This window comes from Lepus europaeus, chromosome 1, assembly GCF_033115175.1.
Source record: "Lepus europaeus isolate LE1 chromosome 1, mLepTim1.pri, whole genome shotgun sequence".
Classification (NCBI taxonomy): domain Eukaryota; kingdom Metazoa; phylum Chordata; class Mammalia; order Lagomorpha; family Leporidae; genus Lepus; species Lepus europaeus.
The window spans coordinates 121,643,319-121,656,213 of NC_084827.1; the positions used below are offsets into that span (position 1 = coordinate 121,643,319).

Sequence of the window (12,895 nt, forward strand, 5' to 3'; positions counted from 1 at the left end):
GGGGCTTTGGGCTTTTTAGGAGGCACCACTGTCACCTTCTTTTCAGGGATGACCTCTTCGGGAGCCTCTGGCACTTAAAAGAGATTAGTGAGGTTAGAGTTAGGACTATGATGACCACTGGGACAAAATTTTTCCAAGAGCAGAAGACATAGACCTGTGACACCCAGGCCACCGACAGATACCTTCTATAGGTGGGACTTCTGGCTTCCTAGGAGGTGCCACTGACACTTTCTGTTCAGGAATGACTTCTTCAGGAGCCTCAGGTGCTTCAAAGAGATTAGTAAAGCTACATTTAGGACTATGAAGATCACAGGACAAAATTTTTCCAAGGGCAGAAGACATAGACCTGTGACACCCAGGTCACCGACAGATACCTTCTACAGGTGGGGCTTCTGGCTTCCTAGGAGGAGCCACTGTCACCTTCTTTTCAGGGATGACCTCTTTGGGGGCCTCAGGTGCTTAAAAGATATTAGTGAGGTTACAGTTAGGATGATCATGACCACACAAAATCTTTTTAAGAGAGGAGGTGGAACTTGTGACACCTGAAGTCAATGACAGGTACCTTTAGCAGGTGGGGCTTTGGGCTTTTTAGGAGGAACCACTGTCACCTTCTTTTCAGGGATGACCTCTTCAGGAGCCTCAGGCACTTCAAAGAGATTAGTGAGGTTAGAGTTAGGACTATGATGACCACTGGGGCAAAATCTTTCCAAGAGCAGAAGACATAGACCTGTGACACCTGAGTCACTGACAGATACCTTCTACAGGTGGGGCTTCTGGCTTCCTAGGAGGAGCCACTGTCACCTTCTTTTCAGGGATGACCTCTTTAGGTGCTTCGGGTGCTTAAAAGATATTAGTGAGGTTACAGTCAGGACTATGATGACCACACAAAATCTTTTTAAGAGAGGAGGTGGAACTTGTGACACCTGAAGTCAATGACAGGTACCTTTAGCAGGTGGGGCTTTGGGCTTTTTAGGAGGCACCACTGTCACCTTCTTTTCAGGGATGACCTCTTCGGGAGCCTCTGGCACTTAAAAGAGATTAGTGAGGTTACAGTTAGGACTGTGACGACCACTGGGACAAAGCATCTTCTAGAGCAGATGAGTTATCTCATGACCGGGGTGGCAGATACCTTCTACAGGTGGGGCTTCTGGCTTCTTAGGAGGAGCCACAGTTACTTTCTTTTCGAGGATGACTTCTTTGGGGCCCTCAGGCACTTAAAAGATATTAGTATTTTTACACACAGAAAATACAAAGACCACTAGACACACTGAAACATTTTCAAGAACATAAAAAGAGCTATTTTTTCTTTTTCTGTCCTGAGCCTTGTATCAATGGTAACAAGTACCTGTCATAGGTGGTGCTTTTGGCTTTGGCTGAGGAGTTTCTGTGACTTTCTTTTTGATCACCACTTCTTGGGGAGCTTCTGGTACTTTGAAGACATTTGTAAATTTACATTTGAGTCAAAGGAGTGCACACAGACAGGACTTATGTTCCCACACCAAAAGAATTCCAAGACTGGAAAGCAAAGTCTCTCCACCTCCCCATCCCACAAGAAAGGGACAGTTAAGGTTGTACCTTGGACAGGTACAGCTTCAGGTATTTGTGGAGGATGCATTTTCTTTTCAAAGACAACTTCTCTGGGAGCCTCAGGCACTTGGAAGATATTAATATTTTTTAGTCTCACAGGAATCAGAACAGACAAGAAACACATTTATACAGGAAAGACATTGTTCCCTGCCCGCGGTTCCAGTAGGTTGTACCTTCATCTGCAAGGATTTCCATCTTTTTGTGAAGAATCACAAGCCTTTTCTTTTCAGGGACAATTTCTTGGGGAGCTTGAGGCACTTTAAGAAATTAGTATTTTAATGTTTAGTGTTATGAGGATCACTAGGAACCACAAGATTTTTTTCAAAACCATTAGAATTAAATCTTCATGAGCCTGAGGGCTTGGTAGCTTGTACCTTTCACTGGTGGAGGTTCTCTTGGTTTGGAAGGCACTCTCTTTGAAGGCACAATTTCTGGAGGAGCCTCAGGTCCTTGAAAGATATTAGTGTTCACATTGAAGAGTTACAGTGGTTAATGACATCAGAAACCACAGTGTCTTAGTGGATGCAGCTCTCTGGAAGTCTCTTCCCCTCCCTGTCCTCCCTTTGCTCCAGGATCCAGGAAGCAAACTAAGAAGTAAGTGGGGTCCTTGAGAAGAGGATTTGACCCTGTTTTAGCACCCATGGGAGTTCTTGTGACTCTGCACCCTTCTTGTACTATACAGTTCGTCCTCTACAACCCTGGGTTCCTTATCTGTGGACTCAACCAATCTGAGGACCAAGTATATTGTGAACAAAAAAAGTCAACTGTACTGAATACGTACAGACTTTTTTTGGTTATTATTCTCTAATCAATATAGTATAATACTTATTTCCATAGAATTTACATTGATTAGGCATTATAAGGAATCTAGAGCTGATCTAAGGTATTCAAGGATGTACATAGGTTACATACAAATATTATGTCATTTTGTACAAGAGACTTGAGCAACCGTGGATTTTGGTATTCACAGGGTTGGGTCGGGGGAGGTCCTGGAACCGTTCCCCCCTGGACACCAGGGACCACTGTATTTGTTGAACATGTTTATAGAAGGGTTCTCTGTCTCAGCAATGATAGCCACAGATTCTTTCTAGAGGGAATGTCTGCGGTTTCTGGTGCCCTAAAGATATTAGTATGTTTCAATTCAGGAACTACAAAGGGCATTAGTAAAACATGCAATCTGGAGGGCAGAGACCAGATCCTTTCTTCCTGCACGTCTGGCCAGAGGTGTACCTTGCATGGGCGGGGCTTCTGGCTCTTCAGGAACGTCCTCCAACACTTCCATTTCAGGAGCAACTTCTTTCCTGGCTTCTGGTGCTTTGAAGATATTAGTAGCACACTTAGGGTTAAAAGGACTAGTGGAGACAACCACCACATGAACTGAGTCAAAGTGAGTTCTGTGGCTACCAGAGGGCTCCCTCAAGAATGTTGTGAGCTACAAAGTCCCGGGGAGAGGACTCCAATCCTCTTTGTCTTTATGATCACCCAGCTCATTATTGAAGGTGAAAAGGAAGGAATCTAGTGTGAGTGATGGCCTTAGTGGGAGGTGTTTCGGTTTCAGAGCGGGCAGCCACGGGTGTTTTTGCTTGTTTGTTTTCACAGGGAAAACCTCCTGAGGTGAGTCAGGCACTTTAAGGACATGAATGTATTGCACTTGGAGTTATGACACAGCAGAGTCTCAAGCATAACTGTACAAACAGGAGGTTTATAGATAAGGAGGCTTTCCCACTCTCTTGCCCCCAGAATCTGCTTCTCAGGTAGCAGCATGAACATACAGCATCCATGGGGGCCGTCCTATTGGTCGCCTTGGGTGCTATCAATATTAGCAATTTTCTTTTAGAATGGTAAATGTAGAGAAAACTACATAACAGAAAGTGAAAAACTCGGATTATAATTAATAATGTATCTTTGGCTATTACTTTGAGAAGAACAAAACTTTCGTATCTGTGTTGGCTTCTTTTTGCACCCTCACCAAAGGCACATTTAAAACGTGAGTGTTTTTCAAGTTTAGGAGAAAGGACAATGAAAAGATTCTAGACTGAGAAAAAATGTCAGAGTATTTGAATTTTTTAAAATTATGAATATCATGGCTAATTATGAATTTTGTCCCTTGAGAAGTTTTAAAATTTTCTCATTTTTTGATTTATCTGAATATATCGAATACAGAAAATTTATGATGCATGAAAAATAAATATCATGAGAGGAGCAAATAATTATCAAGGGATGAGTTTCAGCCTTAACTGGAATTTTTTTCCCTTGGCTTTAGAAGGTTCTCTGGTGGTCTTGTGTGGTAGTGATGATATTGCAGGTAGGGAAAATGTGCATTGAATTAACTGTTGCTGTTTTCAAAAACAACTGGTTTCTGTTTAGAAACCCTTGTTCTCTAAAACAGCTGTTGTTTTCTAAAAACATTTCTATGACATTTAAGTACTATTAGAAATAAATTGTTTCAAAGTCAAATGCTTGTGTGTTTTTGGAGTAAGTTTATTAAAAAAAAAAAAAAAAAGAAAAAGCAATTCTGGCAGGCTGAAGTAGTGTATCCTGGAGCTCCAACCCCAGGCATGGTTGAACTATTCATGTGTTGTTCTCAGTCAAGGACCTTTGTCATTTCATGGCATGGGCTCCTGCTTCAAAGGGAGTGTGTTATGTCAATTCAATGTAATTTCAGGGTTTTAAATGTTAGGAATGGCTTCCTATTGATATTTTTCTGGCTAGTTTGAATTTTATTTCTTTAAGCAATGTCATAGCTATTTCCTATTGAATTCATCTGGGCCTCATTGGGACATAATATGTACACATAAGTTCTCTGGGTCATCAAAAACTATGGCTCAACCATCTTCTATGTGTGTAAGTTAAAGGCTGTTTCCCCTCTGTTTTCTCTTGAATGAGTCATTGGGACATTCTATATCTGGTCAAGTTTCTGCTTTGGGCGACTTGTTTATCTGAAATGATTTCCTTGGTAGCCTTGAGGCCCTAAAGATATTAGTATTTTTACGTGAGTTAACCGCAGCTACAAACAAGAGGTGGGAAGGTAACTTCTTCTGCCTTGTACCTGCTGGTGGTGGCACCTTTCTTCTCGTGGCAACAGGTCTTCGTCCTTCTGGGATCACTTCCTTGAAGACTTCAAACTCTTTAAAGATATTAGTATTTTTTATTTAATTGAGAAAACACAGACACAAAGACATTGCATACTAAGGAAGTTAGGCTAACTGCTGTCAATAAATTAGAGATTTTATTTTTGTTTTGCTTATCTTTGTATGTTATATAACTAGGTCTTGACTTTTGCAGGGGGTGGGAGCAAGTTATATATATTTTCTAGTCCTGGGGATGTCAGATGCTTTCAAGATATTAGTATTTTAGGATTAGAAGTTATGAGAATGTTCATACAATAAGAACAGTTTTCTGCTTTAGATGTTTGTAACTAGAGAATTATACCTTTAATTCGAGGATGTTCTGGAATTTCAACAAAAGCCTCAGGTACCTCCACCTCTGGAAAAACTTCTGTGGTTGTCTCAGGCTCTTTAAAGATATTAGTAGGTTTACACTTAGAAGTTTTAAATACAGTGAATTCTGTAACATGCAATTTTTGAGTCTTAAAACCAAAGATATTCATCTAAGTTTGGTACAGCTTGTATATACCTTCCACTGCTGGTGTTTCTCTCTTTCTATGAACAGCCTCTGGAACAACTTTCTTAGATGGCTCAGGCACTTAAAAGACACAAGTATATTTATATTTGTAATTGGTGAAGAGTATTATTGAGCTTTAAAACAAGCCCAGCATAAAATTTCTTTTGACTGGTTCATTGGTGTTATATACCTTTTGCTAGTTTGAGTTTTGTCTTTTGAGCAGGAGTCACAAGTATTTCTTCTACAGTTGATTCTTCAAATGCTTCATAAACTTTAAAGATATTAGTGTTTTTATAATTAGGGGCATTTCAAGACTTATGGAGAAGAATATTACAGACACATAACACATAATGCACATTCATCACTTAAATAAACAATACTACATAAACACAAATTAGTAACAAGAAGGTATTGGCTAGGAATAAGCCTCATGCCCAGTTTCATGACATAGTACTCTCAGCATGTCTTTATGTTCATGATGATAAAACTGATTAATTAATTTGCAAAGGGCTGTATCTTTTTTCCTTTTGTTTAAAAAATTGTATTGACAAAGTTGTCCTATTTTCCTAATTGTTTTTTGATATATTGGAAATTCATGAAGTCCTTTTCTTGTCTAGGAACCCAGTTATCTATACTTCAAAGTCACTTCTAGGAAATGGGTATTTAGTCTAGAGATTAAGTTGGCTTAATCCCATATCAGAGCACCTGGATCCAATTCCTGGCTCCAACTTTTCAGAAAAGCTGACTTCAGGTAGCACTGGTGATGGGTCATTTAATTGGGATCCTGTCATCCATATGGGAGACCCAGGTTGCATTCTCAGTTGCAGCTCTTGTGGGCATATGGGGAGTGAGCTAGTAGATGGGGCTCTTTTTCTCTAACTTTGAGTCTCCATGTCTCTGTTTTTATACCTCTCTCTTTCTGCCTCTCAAATGACTTTTTAAAAATTAGATATAATAAGTAAATTATATTTAATTTATAGCTTCACAGTTTAATATGGAAAACCACTGGAAACAGAAATTAAAACTGATTAAATATTTGGAAAATAGGCAAATAAACATGCTAAAGAATTCTTTCAGCTTTTAGAAAGGAAGATTTTAGGATAACAAGAACCAGACTCAAGTGTAGAAATGTTATTCAAAAGAGGGAGTGATTATATTTTTTCACCCCAAGTATAACAACTTGACCAGAAAAAATTAAGGTTTAACTGGGAATTTTTTAAATTAAAAAATGGAGGAATATCTTGACTATCATCAAGAATGAATGACTATCATCATTTTTACTGTTCAAATGACCAATTAGTATTTCATTCAGAATATTTTACTGTACAAATTCCTTAATTAGAATTTTCATGAAAGCAAAAAAAATGCTTAATAATTCTTTTGAGGTTCTATTGGCCTTGCAAACCTATGATCATTTGAGAGGCACTGTCAAAATGTTTCCAACATTGCTATGAAGAATAAATAATAATGATGATGTATTTTGATTTTATAAAATAAAATTATTATTATGGTGTTCAGTTACTGCATTGTCCAAAGCAAGTAAGCCACCTTCAAAGCAAAGGAAGTTTGTACACAGAGGGAAAGTTCAACAAGATTATGTGCTTTTTAAAATCAGGAGATGTTAAAAGTATAGAACTATTTCTTCTGTAAACTGGGAGGAAACATAGCCTGTCCGAGGCTAATTGCTATTCAGATTACTTGACTGGACCCAAATATTTCTGGCAAGGTAGGTTCAAAAAAGATATTAGTATATTCACTTTAATATGAAGACAGTGAATTTCATGACACAAATGTAACCAAAGTGAATCATCAATTTTTCTACACTCACTGTATAGCTCTGTGTCTTCAGGAGGAACAATAGGTAACTTTTCTTCTTGAATTCTTTTCTTGGGCATCTCAGGAACTTTAAAGATATTAGTATGTTAATTGTTATAAATAAGAGATATTAACAATATAAGGAGACAAAATACAAGGATTTAACATTATACTCATTCTCTCTAAACTTTTTAAGAAAGTTAACAGAGAGTTACTTGCTGTTGTAATCAGTATCAATGTATACCTTTAGCTGGTGGAACTTCAGGCTTTGTAGGAACAGCTTCAGGAACTTTTGCTTCTGCAACAGTTTTCTTGTGTACTTCAGGTGCTTTAAAGATAGTTATTTGTCTTATTTTTAAGAATACCGTAATTTGTTATAAAATATTAAGATGGGGAATCTCACAAGGAGTATGTTAAAAATTATAAAATTTTAAGTCAACCACACACACAGGCCATACATTTCTCTAGATGAAATGTATTATATGAATTCTTGATTTGTTATATTAGAAACATTTTGCTCTTTGGACACAGCATCATTTTGTACTAAAGCTTAGAACAAATTTGCTTCTTTTCAAGACTAGTTGACAAGCACTTCCAAACTGGATTATTTTTGAAAGAGAAGTTGAAGGGCCCATAGGGTTTAATCATTGCACAAGAAGAGAATCAACTATTACGCTTTGTCTTTGTTCCCAGAGGGTTGCCACAAAAGAGAGGATGATGTTACAGAGCGCAACCTGAGGTTCACATCCTTCTCAAGCCATCAGTGGCATTGAAGGGGAAGCGGTCTCTCTCTTCTTTGTAGGAAGTGAAGAAAAGTGCGCTTTATAACTAGTGGTGAACCAGCAAAGGCAGGTACCTTTAGGTGGTGGAACTTTGCGTTCTTCAGGAACACGGACTTTCTCTTCTACCACAGTTTTCTTGGGCACCTCAGGTACTTAAAAGATAATAGTAATAGTTTCTTTTACTTTTAAACATTTGTAAAGATTTTTACCAAGCAGAACATAAGAGAGCAAGCAGAACATAATCACAGAAAGGAACACAGCCACAACACCACATTCAGAGGTCACTTTATCCATACCTTACATTGTTTAAAATTAATTGAATTTTGATAATATGACAGAAAATCCAGGGGGAATTTCACATGTTAGAATGACAAGATCTTGGCAAGAAAAGTTAGCAATATGATTTCAGCTGATGTTATTTCTGTTTGTTTTGGTGGAATTAATGGTGTTTTCGTCTTAGTATTAATTTTCATAGTTGCTTCAGGGACTTGTAGTTCTAAGTTCATATTTGTTAGATGCTGTTTTCTTATTTCTATGGTAAAATTCAAGAGGTTTACAAAAATGGGTAAGCAGAGACATTAAACACATTTGCACTATGTATTGACATCTACCAGGTTAATACAATTAATCACAAATAGGAAAACATGGAATTACCAGTAAACACATTCGTGAATAACAATGAAATTGCATAAAAGGAGGAAATCTGTTTTCACTATTTCGTTAATAGGGATATTTGCTTTAGATAGTTTAGGCATAACAAGAGCAACTGTCCTTTTGGGAAGAACTTCTTCTGGTCCTTAAGCCACTTGCAAGAGGTTAGTTTCTTGTAGAAACACAGAACACAGAAGAAAACCATTGAGTGGACTGCAAACATGTATGGTAGCCAAGGCGCTGCACATAAAGCCAGGTCAGTCACTTTCACCAAATACCTTTAGCTGGTGGCTCTTTTCGAGGAACCACTTTAAAGGGTGGTTTTTTTGGAGGGACGATTTTCTCAGTTACCTCAGGCCCTTCAAAGATATTAGTGCTTTGGTTTAGAATGAACTCATAACATGCTGTGGAGCACTACTACTGAAGTTAGTACAATAAAGGCTCACAAAAGATTCTATCTATTTCCTATTTCAGTATTTCCACAAAAGGTTTCATTTTGCTAAATATCACCTATGATATAGATTGACTATACATCCTAAGCACACACACAGACATATTCCTTCATATTACACCTCTATTTTTAATTTGTGTAAGATCTGTAGTATTATAGAGAACTTAATTCTGCTGGGATTTATACTCTGAATATACAAAAATATAGGTGTCACCACCGGCACTTCATTTACTTTCTTAATATTAATTTCCTAATGAAAATATAATGGCAAAAGCTTCTGGTGAGTGATTATGAGTTTGTAAAGAGTTGATTGAGGTGTTAACAAAGCCACAATTGTTTGTCCTGAACCTGGATGCTCCTCAGTGACCGAGGAGTCTCTTTCTCATTGCATAGGTGACTGATTAGTTTTGGTATCTGTAACAATCACATAACATTCTTCATTAGGTTTTCAAAAGAATCCACAAATTCAAACAAGGACTTCCTTAGACAAGTAGACATCACACATACCTCCTTGTCTGCTAACTTACACTCCGTGTGGTGAACTGGAACTCAATATCAGGTTTTTTTGCATCAAATAGTTTAAACTCACATCTATGCTATTTCATGGTGGTTCTAATGTTGTAAACTACATGCAAAACTCTACTTTCAAAAAAAAAATCAGTGTGAGCAAGATACAACAATTTGTAATATCTGCAGAATTCCCTATACCTTTAGGTGGAGCTTTTGGCTTTTCATAAACTTCCACTTCTTCGGCCTCAAGAAATTCGACTACCCTATGGACTTCTTCAGCTTTATATTCTTCTTGAATTCTACGTTCTTCTACTTTGATGAATTCTTCTACTTCGTGGAACTCTTCTTCTTCAAAATATTCTTCAACTTCATGGAACTCTTCTTCTTCAAGAGCTTCTTCTACTTGTGCTTCTACTAGTTCTAATTCTATTCTTTCTTTTACTACTTCCTCCTGGTGGAAGGCAACTGATACTTTTTCTTCAAGGACAGTTCTCCGTGCAAGAGCATCTATTTTAAGAGATTCATTTTTTTAAACACAGAGGAAACAAAGATGTAAATTCATATTAAATGAACAAAAAATCGAAAAAGAAAAGGATTGCATGCAATAGTACATGAAAAATTAAAGATCTTTCCAAAAATACCTTTAGTTGGGGGAACAGCTTCTTTTTTAGGCACAGGGATTTTCTTTTCTGGGACTTTCTTTTCTGGGACTTTCTTTTCTGGGACTTTCTTTTCTGGTATTTTCTTTTCTGGGACTTTCTTTTGTACTTCAGGCACTTTAAAGATATAGTTTTAATATTTAAGATGTCAAGAGTAAGTTTTCATAGACAAAAGACATCAAAACCAACTAAGACACAGAGACAAAACCTAACAGACTTAGAAAAGATAAAAGAGGAAGCTTGGCTTAAATGAGGAAATATACCTTTGGCGGGAGGTGCCTCTTTTTTCTCAACAGGAACAGGTACTTTCTCCTCAGGAACCTTCTTTGGCACTTTAAAGATATTAGATGTTTTAGTTAGCCAAAAGTGTGCAATAATAAACATGAAATAAAAACATCAGAAACAATATCAACTTTACAGTCATCCAGGTATCTAAGAGGTCATACAGTACTACCGGATGCCAATTTTACAGGCAATAAAGGTACTTCCCCAAAGCACTCATTTGTGCTAACCAGGCCCTTTGAAGAAGACAGTAAGTCCACAGAGAACCTGTGCTGGTCTATCTCTCTCTCTTTTTTTTTTAATGGTAGAGATGCCCAATATTGGGCCTATTTCCTTTTTTAATTTAAAAAAGATGTGATGAATAGTGTTTCAGATCCCAGCCTCGTGTGATGCTAGGAACAACCGTACAGCCTACCTCCATACCTACGGATGCTGCAGCTGCAGGGTCAACTAACCTCTGATTGAAAATCTAGTGAGGCCTAACCCCATTGTGTCTCTCCAGATTAGCACAGGTATCCCCCTGTTATTATTACCTGAATAATCTAGAGATGATTTAAGTATGTAGGAGGATATGCATAAGTTATGAGTAAACACTACGCTATTTCATATAAAGGACTTGAGCTTCCAAGGATCTCTGCATCCTAGGGGGTCCTAGGGCTAATCTGTGTGATTATCAAGGGAAAACTGTATTTGTTGAGGAGTCTATGAGGATTGAGACAGCATAATCTAGTTGTTTTGGAGCACTAGCTGAAGAATTAATTGAAGAAGCAGTGAGAAGCAGAAATATTGTAATATTCTTGAGTGATTAGGCTAAATGTTATAAGAGGGACATACCGTCCTCTGAAACAGTTATAAGCCAAGCATTAGAACAGATTTTCCCTGTGCAGGCATTGTGACATAGTGGGTTGAGCTGCTGCCTGCAATGCTGGCATCCAACATAGATGCCAATTCCGAGTCCTGGCTGTTCTATTTTCCATCCTGCTCCCAGCTAATGCACCTGGGAAGGCAGCAAAGGATGGCCCAAGTGCTTGGGCACCTGCCACCCATGTGGGAAACCTGGATGGAGTTCCAGGCCCCTAGATTTGGCCTGGCCCACCTCTGTCCATTGCAGCCATTTGGAGAGTGGGCCAGCAGTTGGAAAATTTCTGTCTTTCCATGCCTCTATGTAATTCTGCCTTTCAGTAAACAAATAAATAAAGCTTAAAAAGAATAGGTTTTCCCCTATAAAATAATAGAATAAAAGTTACTATAACCTATGATAAAAATATACTTAAGTAATGGAATAAAATCTAGGAATATAATGTGAGAAAAAGGCATCCTCTATCCCATATTCGAGTCTCAAGAGGTGTACTGTCATAATAAAATTCACAACTATTTAAGTAAGAAGATTCTAGACTAATTCACATATACACATACACAAATCACCCATTAACACTCTGGAAAAGAAATGAGTTATATTTTTACTGGTCATTAATTAGTTTGCTACCTTAATCACTGCAAGAAAACAGTGAAAGAAGACAGACTTTTTAGAAAGAAAATGGATGGAAATTTAAAGATATTATTAACAACTTGCTATACCTTTAGCTGGTGGTGCCTCTACTTTCTTAGGAACAGGAGGTGGTGCTTCAGGCACTTCTTTCTTAACCACTTCAGGCACTTAAAAGATATTTTATGGACATTTTGAAAAATGACATGCAATGAACAGAACAGAAACATCAATAGACCAAAATAAGTAAATAAATAAAAAACACCATAAAAGATTGGTTCATTTAAAAAAGATATTAGTGACTTACATGTTAATGTTACATAGGAAGTAGAAACACTAGGGGTGTAAAGGATATCCCTTAGAAATACCAGAAGCAAACACAGCATCATTTACAGGAAACATTGTGATCATCTTCCAGAATAATGGGTGAAGAATTACTCAAGTGAAACCCTCACCATAGACATACTTTTCTGGACACTAGTGCTAATGACAAATGAAAGATTAAAATCCAGAAGAAAATGTTACATAAGGACCTGAACAGAAAAAAACTAACGTGCCAATAGCAGAAAAATAATCTCATTTTTAGTTGTTTTGCAGGTGTAATAAGAAAAGGGAAAAAAGGGATTATGAAAGTTCAGATGCTATGAATAAGTAATTTTTAGTTTATCATTGATAGATGTGAATATTAGAGAATTTCTGAGAATTAGTTAGAACACCAAGTATGTGAACGTCCTGTACCTCTAGGTGGCGCAACCTCTTCCACCTCCTCCACCTCCTCAATCTCCTCCTCTACACTAGGTGGTTCCTCTGGGATCTCTTCTGGAATAGGCTCTTCAGGTTCTTCAACCACTTGGGAAAGATTATTATTTAATAATTTTTTTTACCATTCTTTTGAATATTAGACCAAAGCGATTTATCATCAAACTTCTTAGCCTTTCACAAATGCTTGCGAAAACTCACTAGACCTCAAAAATTAAAGCTGAGTCTTCAAGCTTCCCAGCATTTTAGAACTAGAAAGGGCCACAGAGGATTAAATTCAAAGTATCAT

The 12,895-nt window shown here is 37.5% G+C and overlaps 1 protein-coding gene across 1 annotated transcript in view; it reads right to left on the bottom strand.

Moving 5' to 3' along the window:
* The window catches only part of TTN (titin), a 274,245-nt gene that overhangs the window by 129,870 nt on the left and 131,480 nt on the right, over positions 1 to 12,895 (bottom strand). The window contains exons 146-152 of the mRNA XM_062188546.1: positions 12,586 to 12,696; positions 11,940 to 12,017; positions 10,343 to 10,411; positions 10,062 to 10,145; positions 9,619 to 9,915; positions 8,738 to 8,818; positions 7,883 to 7,960 (exon numbers count right to left, since the gene is read on the bottom strand). Coding sequence (XP_062044530.1) covers positions 7,883 to 7,960; positions 8,738 to 8,818; positions 9,619 to 9,915; positions 10,062 to 10,145; positions 10,343 to 10,411; positions 11,940 to 12,017; positions 12,586 to 12,696 — 798 coding nt within the window. The remainder of the gene's footprint in view (positions 1 to 7,882; positions 7,961 to 8,737; positions 8,819 to 9,618; positions 9,916 to 10,061; positions 10,146 to 10,342; positions 10,412 to 11,939; positions 12,018 to 12,585; positions 12,697 to 12,895) is intronic.